The sequence below is a fragment of the Anastrepha obliqua genome, chromosome 5 (genome assembly GCF_027943255.1).
Source record: "Anastrepha obliqua isolate idAnaObli1 chromosome 5, idAnaObli1_1.0, whole genome shotgun sequence".
Taxonomy (NCBI): domain Eukaryota; kingdom Metazoa; phylum Arthropoda; class Insecta; order Diptera; family Tephritidae; genus Anastrepha; species Anastrepha obliqua.
Window position 1 is genome coordinate 80,299,596 of NC_072896.1, and position 18,569 is coordinate 80,318,164.

Sequence of the window (18,569 nt, forward strand, 5' to 3'; positions counted from 1 at the left end):
ACCAAAAGCTGTAGCCGGAGACTGTGCGAATGGAGAAGGCATAAAGTTGCATTTGTGTAACACGCAACAGCAAGGTGTGCACCACAAATTGGAAGAGAAGCTCGGCCAAACATCTAAAAAACGATATAAGCGCCAATTATATATACAAGGTGGCGCAGTTGATTGCCATTTGAGCCCTTTTTATGGCATTTTCCATCACTTTGGCCAAAACTTCCGGCGATAGGTCCTCACATTCTTGACGGATATTGTCTTTAAAAGCTGTAAGAGTCTGAGGCTTGTTGACATATGTAAACCCGCGACTTCAAAAAGCCCCACAAAAAGAAGTCTGGAGCGGTCAAATCAGGCGATCTTGCTGGCCAGTGCAAATCGCCAAAACGGGAGATTAGGCGCCCGGGAAATGCATCCTTCAGCATATCGGTTGTGGCACGTGCAGTGTATACCGGTGCACCGTCCTGTTGGAACCACATGTTTTCCAATCCCAATTCATCAAGTTGCGTTTGGCCCGCGACGTCTTCGAAGAAAAAAGGTCCGATGACTCCTCCAGCGAAAACAGCACACCATACAGTGATTTTGAGCGAGTGTATTGGCTCTTCGTGGGTTACACGCGGATTTTCAGTGCCCCAGAAGCGTAAATTTTGCTTATTTACGTACCCGCTAAGATGCAAATGGGCCTCATCACTCATGATTATTTTTGATGAAAAATCATCTTCCTCTTGGTGGTGATTAAGGATGGCTTGAGCGTATGTTAGACGCGATTGGCGGTCAGCAGCTAACAGCTGATGCACCGTCTGGACTTTGTACGGAAACATCTTCAAATGTTGTACCAAAATTCGCTGTAAAGACCGTCGACTGATACCCATTTGCGTGGCACGTCGTCTGGTCGATGTCGACGGCGCTTCCATGACATCCTCGGCTACAGCAGCAACATTCTCTGCAGAACGGCTACTCCGGGGTCTGCCACGCCTGGCAGCATCTCGTGTTGTGCCAGTCTCTTCGAGGCGAGCGGCTAAACGTCGCAGTGTTTCACCAGTAGGAGGTGGACGGCGAGGAAATCTGCGACGAAATTCACGTTGTGCCAAAGTCACCGACCGATTATTGGTCAAATAAATAGTCAGCAATATTCCGCGTTCTGGGGCAGTGTAGCAGAACATTGTTTATTAACGTGTATTTCGCATGTGTTTACTACACAAATGTTAAAACAGAACTGACATTAGGGGCCAATCGCAAAGCTATAGCATTATCTGATTTGAGGATTACTTTAGCGCCACCTGTTACAAACTGGAGATTGTTTACTAGGTTTACTCCTATGCATTTTTTAATATACGTGGTGTGACTATCAAATAACAAGACTGATTGTCTTAAATACAATACTTTTAGTCGATTTCATACATATTTAGTTATAATTTGCAGCTCTCCCCATTACAGCTTCAAATAACTCAAATTATATATTTTTTAAATTTATTTCACCTCCTGAGCACTAGAGTGCTGTACTTCGCTAAAACCCTTTGGAAAGGAAATGGTGAATAATCCGTGGCTTATACTCTCATAATATGCGCAATTTGAAAGTGAAGTGAATAATGAAGGGCAATAGTTTAACCTTCATGAACAGTTGCGGCGCAGAGTTGTGTGCAAGTTGTTTTAATTCCAAGTAGAGTTTGAGTTTAATAGATCCGTATCCACCATTCGTCGACCGGATGTCTTTGCTATTCGACGGTTCCTTGCACTTTGCGGACTTCACCACAGAGCAGCCTCTCAAGCTTTGCTGCTGCGCCTTGCGTAAAGTGTGGACTATTCAGCCTAATCGTTTGCGTTTGATGATGAGCTCGATTGGGATTTCGCTGGTCGAAATAAGCAAATCCTGATTTGAAATAACTCGAGGCCACCAGATTCTCAAAATTTTGGGTAAACACGCGTTGACAAAAGATTGCAGTCTTTGGATGAGCACGGATGTAAGCAACCAGGATTCGCAGCCATCTGGAAACACCGATTTTACGTTGGAATTGAAGATTCGTATCTTAGTTTTGACTGATATGGAATATGAAACCCATATATATATATATAGCTGTGAAAATGCTGTACGAGCTTTGTTGATACAGTGTGCGATGTCTTCAATCGTCCCACCTGTGCTGGTGTGAATTTACTTCCGAGGTAGCAAAATTCCGTCTTACGATTGAACTCTTCTCATAACCCATAAAAACAGTCATACAAATTTTGAATCTTGACACGTAAGTACGTAACGAGAGTGAATCATATTCAATGTCTTCTCTGCCATATTGAAAATATTTAAATTACACAAAATTAAGCGACAAATATGTATTCATAGCCATAAACAACTTCTAATAAACTTTGGGTCTCAGTAACGGTTTTCGGAAGTTCTAAGTAGTAGAAGAAGTTCGATTACTTCTGGCGATATGGGAGTGAGTTACCAAATTCAAGAAAAAGATTTTGCCCTAAACGATTTATGATTGCTGCATTTGTCACAAACTACTTCTTCGATAGCGGAGTCAGCCTTGTCATATAAATTTTATGCCTTGTACTGGCAAAATAATGTATTCAAAGTTATGATTTTTTCATTCCATTTTCATTTTATTTTCATTTCATGCTTCATTTCAATTTGTGCTTGTCTCGCCAATCAAAATTTGGATCTTTTGTATATAATTGACCCCTATACCCTTTTTGGGTGTTTGTGGTGTGGATATTCATGTTTTTCCAGAAATGGAGAGACCTATGGTTTCATTCCGGCACTGAATGGCAGACATTTCATTTATGAGAAGCTTTTTCATGACAGAAATACACTCGGAGATTTGCCATCGCCTGCCTTGCTATTAAAAAAAAACTTGTTTAGTCATTTGGTGTTTCATGCATGGACTCGAACCTACGCACTTCCGAAGGGTAGTCACGCACCAACCAATTCGCCTACGGTGGCCGGCGTGTGCACATTTATCAGTCAAAATTGAAACCTCATTAATATGGAAATGACTAAATTTCTTAACTCTTTGGCGCCTATTAAATTTTACCACAATTTGGATGGGGTTTTTTTTTATCTTTTTCACGAATGCTGTATTACCATCGGCCTTATCTTGCCCATTTGCCACTTACTTATTGTGCGGCAACATTTCCGTGAATTATTGTTTTTCTTTTTGGTTTTTTTGTTGCTGCTAGCATTTGGTTCACACTTGTAAACTCTTTTGCTAGTGTTTTGTGTAAAATGAAATTATATCAGTAGCAAAATTATTGCTAGAAACTTTAAACTAACTACTGCAACTAAATTTTAAGCTCTTCCGAAGTTTCCGCTTAGAAACACGAAATGAGGGAGCTCACGACAATCAGACACCATGACGCCTATTCGTGGACGCTTTGGCACAAAGTCTTTATAAATAATTTTGACGCTTAATTAACATTTAAATAGACTTTAGCTGGCTTATTAGCACCAAAGCTCCCCTCTACCCGACTTCATACCGCTGTACGCTTAGAGATTCCACTACGAGTCTGAACTCAACACATTAATTGGTCGCATTTTTTGTGATGCCCCCTGTTGTTTCAGTTGGAGTTGTTCACGCTGGCCGCGACACATACATACATACATATACAGTTTATTCGTAGTGTAGTGCTGTATGCGCGCGAGTATGCAAATGTACCATAGATATGTACATAGATGTATTTTTGTGTGTATGTAAATGTATACAGCTGCATATGCGAATGCAGTTAGACTAGGAAGTGGTTGCTACAGAATTTTTTACTTACTGACAACGGTCATCGTCTCGGATTCGGAAACTGTGTTGAATGCTGGTGCTTCGCCGGAAACTTCGCATTTATAGAGTCCAGTCGACATCAGTGTGACGCGACGTAGCGTAACTTTTGTGTCTGATGAATTGCGAACCTTAAAAAAATAGGAAGATTGACATGAATGTGGAAGTGATGTTTATTTTATTTTTAATTCCATTTTGTTGTACAATTTTAATGAAATTTCACAAAAGTTATTGTCCTTGAATAAACTCAGTTGAATATTGTTAGAAGGGATACAAAGTTTTAGTACGTGTAGTGTAAGTATCTATAAGAGAAATTTAGATAATGTAAAATGAAATATTTTATTTGAAGCACGTAAATTTATAAGGAACCATTTCAACAATTTAAGTTGGATGATTTGTAAGAATAATGTTGAAAAAAATTTAATGAAATTTTGTTTATTTCAGCGAGTTACGCTAAATTTCCAACGCGCCTGTAGGTATGCTGCAAATTTAGAATTTTTGCTTATCACTTCATTTGGTGCTATGGAAATCTCTTCATGTCTCAAAAGGCATATGAAATTGTAAACTGGGAGAATACACTGCGTGCATATATAGTCATGTGCTCCATAAAGAGTACAGGACTCATTACAAGAGTCACCCGAGCCACAAGGCTTAATAATTTATTAAAAGATAATTAACCGCGCACTGCATTGGTGTGCGCTAACGAACTTGCAAGCTATGAAATTCAAATAAATAAAGTCGCAAATGAGCTCACCACGAAGCTCAGGTGACACTCCGCTATACTTCGCTCTCCCACTCTCCCTAAGCTAAACAGTGTCTGATGTTGTTGCCAGCCTTAACAGCTTATTGTTTGACATTGGCTTAATATTTTACCAATCCAATTCTTTTATTATTTTCCTTTTTGTTGAAAAAGTTGTACATAAATCTCGGTTATATGTATATTACACTTTTTTCTTTCCACAAATTTTGTTGAGAACGTAATATGAGCCCGGCCGTCCATCTACATACAGCCGTAAGAGCGATACCCAATTCTCTCCATTTGAGACTTTTTTAACTTTACTTCAATATTTTATTTTATAAATTGAAAATGTTTTCAACTGTATCAGTCTTTGTATCTAAGAAAAACATAATAAACAATATTCGTGCACAAAATCTACTGACGAAACTCATCTTTGCCTAATCAAAATAATCTTCACTCACGAAGTTTGTTTCATTGTTAATGTCTGAGATTTTTCTAAACAAGAACACAAGAAAACATTTTTTTCGCTTGCCTTCTTGACGCGACGGTGTACTCGTGTATCTCCTTTTACGCATACAAAATTTTTCAGATGATGTGAATAAAAAACTTTAAAACTTATAGACGAAATTTCGAAAAATTTTTAGATCAAATTGCAAAATCATGTCGTATGGTCAGTGTTAAGCAACAACAAAAAAAAAAAAAAAAAAAACAGAAAACTACCTCTAATCCGACCAAAAATGCTAGCGAGATAAAATTTGGTATTTTTTTCTTCACCTGCTTTCATACTCCTCCTCGGAGAGTTTTCATGCTCACAAATGCTGACACATCATGACTTGGCATCGAAATAATTTGTTTACTTCTCTGCGCGCAAACTTGGCGGGAAATGATGGAAGTAAAAGTTGGACATGCCAAGAAAAAGTTTGAAGTAAAAAAGCAGCAGAGTGAATGTTTGCAAAAAGAAAGTGAGTCAGTCATGCAATTAAATTTGCGTTAGTGAAATAAAGATTAATGTATTTTGAAATTTTCACTAAAATTTCATTATTGAGTCGGAAAGGACAACAAAAAGCTGCGAAAACTTTGGCAGCATTAAAAAAAGAAACAAAAAAGGAAAACAAAACTAAAAAAAAATTATTTTAAAAAACAAAAATTAAAATGAACCAAATGTGGCAAAGAGAAAGGCATATTGAAAAAAGCGACGGAAACTGGCGAAAACTTATTAAGGATAAAGATTTATTGGTGCGCACTATTGAGTGGCGCTATTAAAGCAAAATATTTCACTACCAGCGAAGTTGGAAATTATTAACAAATTTTTTGTGATTAAAAAATTTTCGAAGTAGTTAAATTTTTCTGTTTTTATGCAAAAGCTTCGCGCACAGAATCGCGAAAAAAACGCAAGCTGCGGCTATGCCATAAAAGTGCAGCAGCCAGTAATGCACAGGCTTCAAGGTCAGCAGAAGAAACGTATGGAAGCAGCATTAAATTTAATGCTTTTTATTTATTGCTTCTATTTTTAAAATACAAGAAATGATAATAATAAAAGTTATTTAAATTTTTCCCACGCCCTTGCGAAAGTACGCCTGGCTAAAACATATTTCATACTACTTTTAAATGCATACATGCACTTAGTCGCAGCAGTAACTGCAGGAACATGTAATATTTTCCTCAAATCTTGCTTCTCTACTCTGCCTCGAAAACTTTTGCTCTACAAAGTGCAACTTATGTGCGATGCGTTGGATTTTCTTCGTCTAGAAATTATTGTAATTGCAAAAGTTTGTGACTGTGGCTCTGCAGTCACGACTGTTTGGTTTGTGGCATTGGAAGCCGCCTTAGTTTTTAATTTACTTGCCATTTTTCTTTTTTCTCTTAAAGCTCTTGCACTTGTGCTTATGCACTTATGTTTTATTTTTATGCTACAATTCAGCAAGAAATATTATATTTTAACTCATAAATCGTTAAGTTAAAATGGAAATGAATTATTTCTCTCCTTTTTATTGTTCCTTTAGGATAATAATAGTATGAGAAAAAAATTTTCTTAATGTGTAATGCATTACTGTACTGATATAGGTATATGCATGTCGCGCGTTCGCTGACAGAAAATAATATGGCAACAAAAAAAATAATTTAGCTTTGAAATTTTTAAGTTCATTTCTACTCAAACAAACATTGTAACACTGCATTATAGAACAAAAATTTCTCAAAAGAGCGAAAATGTCAAGTCATCGCTCGATAATTACTAAAACTTCGCATAGCGGAGTTTTTCAATTCGCTGATTACGAGTCTGAATGTATTTTTCCAAAATCCAAAGTGGCGGATCCAATATAGCGTACGACTTTAAAAATAAAAAATTCAGAATTTGAAAAATTGAAGAAATTCATACAAGTTATAGATATTCGTATATAAAAAATGGAAATAGGAAAGGGATTCAAAAATAATACTACTACCTCCGCGTGATAAACCATGGACACCAGATTTGTTTTAGGTGAACTGCAGGTTTTGCAAGCCCACCGAAGATTTTTAAGATTTTTAGTTACGTAGCGCAGATAAATTAGATGGATAGATTGGATAGATTCACATCTGCAAACTGTAAAAAGTGGCATAAATTAATTTGTGCATACACACTAAGCAAGAATGTTAGAGAAACATATTACGCCTTCCGAATTCGCCGTGTCGTAAGATCAGATGAATAAACAAGCAAAAGGAAGGGGAATTACTTGTTTGTGAAGAGGAAGAGTAGGCGAAAGCAATGAAAACAATGAAACACAAGAAAGTCTATATACACACACAGATACTTTCTTGCCACAGCGTCTTCCGCATAAAATCGCAAACAAACTACATTTCGAGGCTTTATATTAATTGGTGCTTTCACAATTTAATACACGACATTTCGCTTTCATTAGTTTGATTAGTTTAAATTCCACAAATTACAAAACTACAAAGCCATTCACTGAATTTGCACAAACACGTAATTTTTCTTACTTTTGTTTGTTTTTATTGCGAACTGAGTTGACGTTAGACTTGTCTCATAAAAAAGATCTGCTGTTCGGAGTCGGCTTGAAGCTGTAGGTACCTCCATTTGTGAAACAACATCAAGATGTACGCCACAAAGAGGAGGAGGAGCTCGGTCAAACACCGAAAAAGGGTGTAACATAATGTGCCCATAATTATGAAAGTGGTCTGAGTCGAAATTTCAAAAAAAAAAAAAAAAAATGAATTTATCGCTTATTTTACATTAACAGTATCTTAAACTATATGTATAGTATTTAATGTAATTTTCTCGATATCGTCAAAAATGAACCTCTAGTTAGTGGATGTAATTTCAATGTTATACGGAATTCATTTAGTGTTAATTATGAAAGTGGTCTAAGCCGAGAATTGGAAGAAATTACATATAATTTATATTTACTGAATAGAAAAGTCCAAGCGTGCAATAATGAGTAAGAGAAATTACATCTTGGAGAAAGTCATGATGTACATTTACAAAATGCCGAAGGAGCTAGGATCGGTCTTGCAGAGGACCAGAAAAAAGCCAAAGAAAATTCCAGCAAATACTAAGAATCCTCGTTTGACTAACAAACTTGGGCTTCCATAATGACGATATCTATATGTATGTATGGGATGAAACTACAGCATCAAGAGGTGCACAAGAAGTAGCACCATACATTTCAGCGCATATGAAGGACTCGTAATACAAGTAGCTTATAGTGATGCGTACTCAGGCCAAAATCGTAACATTAAAGTACCATTAACGTGGATGAAAATTGCCCAGTCAAATAATAAAAATATTGAAACGGTTTTTTTTGATATTGCGTAATTCCTTTCTATCGAATAGCTTACTTATTATTATTATTATGAATTGATGAAAAATACTAGGAGGGAAAAGCAATTTTCGGTAAAACGAATATCGCAGCCGGATTTTATTTCGACAAAGTCACTAGAAGAATCAATAACACAAAACAGTACAAAATACCGAGGGCGAATCTGTCTCTTGGCTGAAAATTAAATGGATGCGTTTCTTAAGAAACGATCCTTATAAAATCTTCTATAAAACTTTCTTAGATTATTCTAAATTTCACGTTTTGAATCTATCACCTAAAAGAGGAATGCCAAAAATACATATATTGGGCTAATTGAAAGAATATCGACGATATTTCGATTTGCGCTTATATTGGCGTTATGATTTTGAGAAAAGTAAAGCGGAGCGTCTTTTGAATACGAATTTTTGCTCTGCCATTTTGTTGGCTATGTAGTTATACATATATTTAAATTATTAATCTGCGTTTTTGGAGTCGATGATACTCGTAACAGCACTCGCCTACAACGAAGAGCGGAAGACATGTCAGCACCGATTAGAGACTAATAGGAGAAATAGGCTTCACAACAAAAGAAAGTGTATATATGTGCCCTATGAAAATGTTGCTGTCGAGAAACCGCTATTGTCTTTTCGTGGCAGGTGAACATTCAAGCAAAATATGCCATCAAAGCCCGCTAAAGATGTGCACGGATGCCCACGGTAGAAAGATATGGAGTCTTTATGACATTAAGACCAGCTTTGCTTGAAGTATGCAGGTTTATATTGGTAAATCTCCAATAATTCGAATACAATTACAAAAATTGTATTTAAATAAATAAAACTAATGTGATCTAAAAAAAGGGCATTTTTTGGATAAATTCTCAAAATTTTTTTTTCGAAAATTTTTTAATAGATTTTATTGTGCCAAAATCACACATAGGTGAAATTTCACCTATTCAAAATTTGTCCAAAAAATGTTAATTTTTTTGAAAAAATTACATTATTTTTATTTATTTAAATAAAATGTATATCATTGCATTCGAGTTATTAATTTTTTTTTAATTCGGAAAAAAAATTTGCTTAAATTAAAAAAAAATTAAGTTTAGTTTTTTTAATTTCAATTAAGATATATTTTATTTTTTAATTTTAGCAACATTTGTTTTACGAATTAAAAAAAATTAGTTAAGCTGAATTTACCGTAATGAAAAAAGAAAATTAAAAAAAAAAAATTAAGCTGCATTTTTTTGATTTAAATTTAAATTAAGTTATATTTTTTTAATTTTCTTTTTTCATTATGATAAATTCAACTTAACTGATTTTTTTTAATGTTTTAGAAAAATTTTTTAATTCAATTAAAATTAAATTGATTAAATTTAATTTTTTTTTTTTATTTTTAACTATGTTGTGGCACTTTTTTTCGTTTCAGCTTGGCTTGAAAATTGTAGAGTAAACTAAAATAAAGCCCATTAAGTGCAGTAAAAAGTTGCTCCGATAGAGATCCGCAAAAGTTATGTTATGACTCGATCAAAGAACCCTATATAATACTTACAAGATTTTTATGCATTTACTTGTAATTTTAAAACCAGCACTGCGTTTATTTTCAGGTATTTATTTATTACATGTCGGGTGTTTTTTTAGCTGGTTTAACAGTGGCAAATTGTTTTCACATTACTTTGGTAAGGTTTGGCAAGTCATCACTAATCGTTTAACGGCAGAACAGCGCTTCCAAATGGTGGAAATTTAATTTGACAAAATTAAATATGTTCGCGAAATTTATTGAGTACTGATTGCTCCTTATTTTTTTCGAAATAAGGAAGGAGCTGCCGTTACGATGAATGATGAGAGTTATCGAGCCGATTTGGAAACAAAAATTTAATCAGCCAAACGTCGATGATGTTTGGTAACAACGAGGTGGCGCAACTTGCCATGCAATATTTTAGGTAGTAGTCCGGTGTAACGACCGAAATTTCGACGTTTTCTCATGAACCTTTTTTAAAAAGATAATAAAATACGAACGTTTTAAAGTTTTTACATGCTTTTATTGGTGTTTTGAAGCATATAAAAAAAAATTGTAAAGTTAATTTTATATTAGTTTCTTTAATATTTTTGACGTCAAAGTGGAGTCTTTAAAAAAAAGATGAGTTGGTTCGGGGAAACACACAGCCTTCCAAAGTCATCAGAAATAAAAAATTAAAAGAGATTATTATTCTGTAGACTTTATTTTAGGTCCCGAACCTAAAATATACATAAAAATAAAAAACAAAAACAGAATGGCGGACTCGTGAAAAAAGTTTTCAAAATTTAATTTTTTTTCTTCATAAATTGTTTAAATTAAATAGTTCATTATTAAAAAATTAAATGTTATAAAGGTCCGGGATCTAGATATGTATGTCTAGAATAACGGGTTCAATTTTTAGCCAAATCGGTTGAATTGTTTTGAGTCAGTGATTCCCCGAAGTTTCGAAAACATGGTTTTGAGAAAAACGCGTTTAAAGACGGTCAGAGCAGCTGCTGCTGGCGTGTCACACGCTTTCATACACACTACGCCACGCTCTCTTATTTTAGCTATAACTTTAAAAATAATAAAAAATTTCTGTCTGAAATTTTTATAGTATATTTTTAAGATGTTTTTCTTCCGAAAAATGTAAAAAAAAAATTCGACTTTTTGAACCCGTCACACCGGACTACTACCTTTTAGCCACCATTTACGCCATACGGCCAGATTTATTAGAAAAATTAGACTGTTCCATTTAACGCGCACCCGCGCCGGTCGTATGCCGGACTTGCTTCTTATCAAATAAATACCATGAAATTATCTACCAGATTAAAATAAAAACGAATTCATTCCAAAAATATTTCTGTTTAATATAATGATTTTAAATTTTCATGCTCTTAAAAAAACTCTTATTGAAGAGGTTTTATTTTTAGTTGCCGCTTCAAGTGAGCTGTTGCACGTTTTTAAAATATCATCATTAACATAATCATTATTGGGTGGTAGACATTAATCATTGTCCGACAGAGTGAAAAAGTGCTTGAGAAAGAATTTCTGAATAACTTACATATGTACGCATGTGTTTGTAGAGCCCTCATGTGTGTGAGTACGAGTGCATGTGTGTGCGCGAAGACTGTCGAGCGGCACGTACGTGCGTTTCCTATCGACCACAAAAAGCAAAAGGTGCAAGAACGTTTTCCCTATGGGCTTTATTGGCTACTACTGGCTGCATAGCTGATCGTAGTTGCGCCACAAAAGTCATGTTTCTTATTGGTCATTATTACAGCGAAGTGTAAAACCATTGCAATAAATTGCAATAAAACTGAAATTAAATTTTTTATAAAGCTACCATTGCTACTGCGGTACGAGTGTGTGGAATATGGTATGCGCAGTGCTGTGCCTGTGTATTCGAATTCCATTTTGGTCCACGTGCCATGGTTTATGCAGCCAGCTAAAGGCAATTGGTAAGAACGCTCAGGACCGAAAGTACAACAGGCACGTACATTACCGCCGCCATCGATTTAAATGGCGAAAAGAGCAATGTGAGAAAAAATTGTGTTGTAATATTAAACGGATATGAATGGCATAGACTACGCCAGAACCATAAATAGGGGGCCACGCACAGTGTAAAGAGATTAAGTATCGAAAATGGCTAACACGAAGGTCATTTTGTAACTTTTCAAAGTAGTTATAAGTATATAAGTAAGTATCTATGTATATATATTGTATATGTGTGTGTATATATGAATATGTGTATATATATGCATATAAAAGGTGGCACAAAATTAATCCAATTTTATTATTGAATAACTTTTCTACAAAAAAACTATATTGAGTGATGAAAATCCTTATTTCGACCTGTGCGTGCAAATTACAGTTCACAAGTGTCAAATATCGTATGATTGACGTACGACACCATATGCAAAAATTATAAATTCTCCGATAGCGTGATTAGATAAATTAGATTAGATTTGTGGGGGGTTGGACAAGTCCAAGCACTCAGCCAGTAGACCATTGTACTACACCCGGAGAGATTTCAGTAGACAGAATAGAGGTAGGAAAGATAAAAAGTGGAGGTCACTCTTCCATAAATCTCTTGGATTCATTGATGAATCTTAAGAGATCCAGAAGATGTTGAAGATGTATGTAGAAGAGTATGAACTTTATCTATACGCAGTATATCGCAACCCAATATCCTTAGTCTAATTCTGGAAAATGCAAGACAGCTACAGAGAAAATGCTCTGCAGTGTTGTCATTCTCAAGACAGGATAGGCATATCGGCTGCCCCCATGGTAGCCATATGCTGACCACAGTTGTTGTGACCTGTGATTACACCCACCAGTACTCTCAGGTTCTTTCTGCTGAGTTTTAGGAGAAAAGTTGCTGTTTTCCTGTTTGGTTCTTTCACAAAGCACTTGGCTACTTTGCACGAGTTCGACTCAGACCAACGCTCTCGATGCCGAATTGACACCTAGAAAGGGTTCAAGGCCTAGTGACATACTTACAGAGCCTTCATTTGCCAATTTATCAGCTTAATCGTTCCCGGTAATACCACAAAGCCCAGGCACCTAAATAAGACTAACTTTGTTGTGTTTTGCAACACTGTTCAGCCTTGTCTTACATTCACCGACTAGCTTCGAAGAGCAGCGTGGATTAGCAAGGGCTTTCAGTTCAGTTTGACTGTCACTACAAATTCCAATACAGTTGCCGCGCCACTTTCTCTCAATTAGCCAGTACGCCACATTCAAGATGGCATAGACTTCCGTATGGAATACCGTGGCCATCTGTCCTGTGGCTTAGGAGTACTTAGTGTCTTCGTCTAAGTACCATCCAGGTCCGCTTCCATCTCTGGTTTTGGATCCGTCGGTGTAGAAAGGGTGCTGATATCCCGTTAATAGGTTCTCTGGACTTAACCATTAATCTCTAACTGGGATCAAAATATCTTACCTCCTACCGAAGTTAACGAAAGGCACGCGATTGTCCACTGTGCACCGCGTCGACAACTGGTGGTATATCTGACAGTGACCAGTGCTTACTTCATTTCCCCGGACTCCGTTTAACTTGAGTCTGTACGCCGCCTTCATTGCTTCTTTTCGAATTTGAAGACCTAGAGGTGGGAAGTTCAGAATGACATTAAGCGCATCACCAGATGTCGTACTCATGGCATCTGTGATACCCAAGCACACACTTCTCTGTAGCCTATTTAGAGGTTTTACTCTGGAATTAACCATTGTGGTTTTCCACCATACTACAGAGGCGTATGTAATAATGGGTCTTATCAGGGTGATGTACAGCCAGTGTACTATCGCCAGTCTTAGACCCCATGTCTTGCCAAAGGTTCTCTTACACTGCCAGAAGACTTTTAGTGTTCGAGAGACCTTCTGCTCGACGTGCTTCTTCCAGGTAAGCTTACTATCTAGAATTACTCCTAAATATTTAACCTCAGAAGACAGTTGCAGTGTTACCCCTTTCAATGTGGGTAGTAACAGGCCTTCCATATTGCGTTTTCTAGTGAAAAGCACTAAGGTACTTTTTGTAGGATTCACCGAAAGATTATTCGCACCAATACTCAATCTCATGTATAGCTACCTGCATTTTATTGTATATAACTGCAAGTGATCGTCCTGAGATTAATACGCACACATCGTCTGCGTAGGCTTGGATATGTCCAAGTTCCTGCAGGGTGATTAATTTTGAGCACATTTGGGCGCATCACTCTTTACTATGGACACTATGCGCCAACTGATCGGCGCTATAGCTATTAATCATCATTATCATCACTTCGCATAATTGAATAGTACTGTGTTTCTATAGGAATTATGAAATCTATTATATTTAAAGTCTTCCGCCCAAATATTTTCGAAATTTTGAAGGCTTACGCAAGCCGAACCGGGTTCGTTCAACGCCCAAAAATCGAGCATTTTATAAATTATGTTAGTTTTTAAAAAAATTTTCCTAAAAATAATTTTCTCAGATGATGGAAGAGTTAAAGTCAAAAAGTTTTGCATTAAAATATTTCAAAATTTGTATTAAAGGAATGAAAATAATGACATTTTGATGCTATTTTTCACTTGTTTGGATGGTAGGCTTGAAAGAAATTTAAATAGCTCAGCTAAGTTTAGACCAATTTGCACTTCTAAGCTATTATTAGAAAATTATTTTCACACTTTTATCGTTATTTGCTAAATTAACCTATTAACGCCAACATTTTTTTCCGCAAATATTAGTATACCTCCATTTTCTTGATTCCGAAAATGTAAAAGGGTTTTAACATTTTTATACAGATATTTAAGCTTAGAAAAAAAAATTAAATAAAACTTATCTCATTAAAAAAATCAATTTTTTTAATTACTTTCAAATCGGATATTTAGAGTAAATTTTTTATTCTTCCGAAATATTTTGGTGAAGTCTTAGGACAATAACAATAATAAAAATAATAATTGGCACTTACACGCTTTGTTGGGTACTCGCCCGAGCTACTCCCACTATTTTATGTTGTTCCACAAATGGACGGAGCTACAGTTTATGCTAGTTCCGAACGGCAAATGGTTTTTTATGAGAAGCTTTTTCATGACAAAAATATACTTGGAAGTTTGTCATTACCTGCCGAGGCGCACTAGAAAAAACACTGTTTCTTTTTTTTGTTGCTTCATGCCCAGATTTTGAAACCCGCTTTTCACGCACCAACCCTACGATGGCCGGCGGTAGTCTTAGAACATAATAAATTTTATAATTTCGGTGCGTCACCCTAATGCCTTTACATATCTATATGTAATATATAATAGTGCGGCCGGGGAAAATTCGTTTACTTAATTTGAAGTCAAAATTTTGTACTTAGCAAAAGGCAAAGAAATTAGTCGAGCCTTTGTTTATGATTAGCTATAAAAGTCCTAAGCAAATAATTTTGCTGAATAAAGTAAACCAAGTCTGTATTTATTGTATAATATGTACATATTTACATTGAACAGCAACCCAACTTCGAAATATGCATGTACATAAGCCCCATAGCTGTTTGTGTGTATGTAAATATATAAATAAATATGCTTTCAAAGGATTTTATACTTTTTAAATATTCATCTCCACCATCATCAATAACCTTCAGTGTTGTGTAGTTTGTGTGTACTTACATCTACATTGACGCCGGGCAATGGAAAGGCTTGCCCTGGTGGTTTGTCGCGCGGTACATAACGGTAAAACTCATGCCCATCCTTGTACCACTTCACTGAGTACAACGCCTCTCCATCCAGATTGTAGCGACAACCGAGTACGGCGGTCTTGAAACGCATTATGTGATTGGGTATTTTCACTTCGGTCATTGTGAGTGAGTTGGATATGTCTGCAAGAAGAAAAAGATAAATGTTGAAGTACTTTGCTTATTCTTAAAATATTTCCAACTCATGGACGTCTACATATGCACGTACATTTGTATTTGTACGAGAACATAAATATATTAGAGTAGTCTTTATTTTTAACTTTTGAAATTTATGTTAGTACATGTCATGAAAATTTAAAGACAATTGCAAAGCGTTTAATGGATGTGCAACGGGGGAAATATATTTTAAGAATACTGAATTTACAATTAGATAACTAAACATTTTATCTGAGAATTTCAATTTACGTAATTGTTGAAAATAAATACATAATAATAGTAAGAATAATTGGCACTTCCACCCTTCCACTTACTGCTCCTCCAATTTTGTGGTATGCGTCTTGATGTTTTTCCACAAATGGAGAAACTTATAGTTTTGTGCTGCCTCCGATCGGCAGTTGTTATTTTTTATAAGGATGGCAGGAATTCACTGCATTATTTGCTACCTCACGCAAGCGGCTTCGAATCCTATCAGTTAAAATTCTTCAAAGTAATTAGCACGCATCGAAAATGCTATTTTTTGCCACACCGAATAAACTATACTTTTAAGAGATGCTTTAGCCAAAATGTGCGAAAAAATGTATGTATTTGTATTTTAATACATTTGATATACCAGCAAATACCTGGCTGCTCCGCCACAAAGGCAAAGTACGTACGACTGAGTATTGAGAAAAACAATAACAAAACAACAGATTTCGAATTCAGAGAGAAATCATTTTTCTGCTTTGCTTTGGTTGCTTATGCCCGCTTAGTAGAGTTTGATACACTGCCAATTGAAAATAATTCCTTTTATTTTCAGAATTTGAAGAGTAATAGGAAAAAACTGAAACATTCTATTAATGCAAATTGATAGTAAACACTTCAGAGTTGTATAGCAAAAACACTGTATTCCAATAAGTTGAGTAATTTCTGATTTATTGCAGTTTAAAAATAAATTTTATGATTTATTAATATTTTTTTGTTTTATAGATATACCTACCTTTATTGTAAGTGTATGCATAACCTTTCAGGAAAGACTAGCTTCAATATACAGACGACTCTGTTTAAATTGGAGCTTTCTGTGTACGGTAAACTCTATTAAGGCCATAAGTGGTTGCCTGCAAGGGGGACTATGCTCTCCTCTTTTGTGGATATTAGTAGTAGATGAATTTCTCTAAAAACTTAACAACTTAAGTTTCCACACTAAGTGTTATGCTGATGAAACCATTTCGCATAATAGACAAATAGTGCCCCGTTCCATCTTGGAAAAGTGACTACATTTCCAAGATGGAACGTTCACCAGGAAGTTTTATCAAAATTTATGCCAAGGTAGTTCGTTTCTGTGGATAGTGGAAGAGTTGATTCTCTTAGGACAGAACATTTAAGGTTGATGTTCCCTTTCCTAGCGAACGGGACTAGCGCAGTTTTCGATGGGTTAATAGAGAGCCCTCTTTCGGTGCCACAAAAATATTCTTTGCCTGTACATGACTTTTTGGAAAAGATCCCAAAATGACTTATGCGCCAGAACAGCTCACTACATCGGTTCCCATTTTAATTAAAAAGAAGGCTCATTTGAGCGCTTTAAGATTAAAAGGCATCTCCATTCTAAAAAGTAGGCATATGAAGGAACGTTTACAGATCTTATTCTTTTGACATAATCTTATTCCTTAGAGGGTTGGAACATTATAACCTAAACCCATTCTCTTCAGGAAGTTTCAAGTTCTTATTAATGAACGTAGGGTTTGCAGAAATAATTCTGGCAACTGCAAATCCGGATCCCAGATATGGTATACTGATGAGTTGAAATTAAAAAAAAAATGGTAGAATAGGGGTGGAAATCAATAGACCTAAATTTAAAAAATCAATTTCAAAGGGTTTTTTACCCAAAAATCTTCTAGGCAGAAACAGACGCCATTGAGATATGTGTGAAGGAATTTCTGCGTGGGAAAATAAGAAGAACCCACACTTATGTACTTTCAGATAGTCAGGTGGCTGTGAAAGTTTTGCTATCAACTGTAATGGCCACAAAACTGGTACTGGTAAATGACTGTCAGAACCTTCTTAGCACGTTAACGAACTTCAATACAGTATCATTAGGTTGAAGTCCTGCACAATACGGATATGAGGAAATGAAATGGCTGATCAGTTTGCTAAAAAGGGGCAGATATGTCTGTAGAAGCAGACAAGGGGCATACCTGTGACTTTCTGGTGACTAATGGAGTAGTCTTAAGACTATTTGGTCTGTTGCCTTAGAAATCATTTAAAAAAACTAGGCCTCTCTGAGACTATCATCTGTCGGTTATGTGAAACGGACTGAACATTCTGTACACATTTTTGTGAATTTCCTGCACCAAGCAGAATTAGACTACACCCCATTGGTGGTATTGCCGTGCATTTATATAATTTATGCAACAGTCACTTGAACCAGAATGTGTTGTATTTGTAAAAAGAATTGAAATATACAATACCTCAGTAAACTTTGCAGTGAAGTTGCAGCGCACAGTACCTTTATAATAATAATAAGATTAATAAAAGCAGTTATTAGCTTTCATATGCAAGTATTTCCAGATTTTAATTTACTCTACATTTGAGTACACATAAAATATATCCAATTAGTAAGTTTACTAAACTTATTAAAACACTTGCAAATAATTAAAACTAGCCTGAATATTAACGGTCCTAAAAGCCACGAGTAGCAGGTTTCAATCGCATTATTTCTAAGTTAAAAAATCCAAAATCCATACTTCCATTTGATACAGGCAAAGAGTCTGGGTACCTGCCGCACTCTTAACTCTCCTACTGCATTAAATTTGCTTAAAATTTTTATCTTCTCCTACTTGCATTTAGTACAGGGCATTATTTTAGTACACCCCCCATAGTTTCGTACACTTCCTCATTTTGTGCGCCTCTAAAAGTCTTTGCGGAGGACTCTGAGGTGCCACTCTGAATA

General features: G+C 35.7%; 1 protein-coding gene across 1 annotated transcript in view; it reads right to left on the reverse strand.

The window, feature by feature from the left end:
• LOC129248848 (uncharacterized) overlaps positions 1 to 18,569 on the reverse strand; it is a 61,190-nt gene that overhangs the window by 24,981 nt on the left and 17,640 nt on the right. The window contains exons 3-4 of the mRNA XM_054888459.1: positions 15,399 to 15,638; positions 3,745 to 3,880 (exon numbers count right to left, since the gene is read on the reverse strand). Coding sequence (XP_054744434.1) covers positions 3,745 to 3,880; positions 15,399 to 15,638 — 376 coding nt within the window. The remainder of the gene's footprint in view (positions 1 to 3,744; positions 3,881 to 15,398; positions 15,639 to 18,569) is intronic.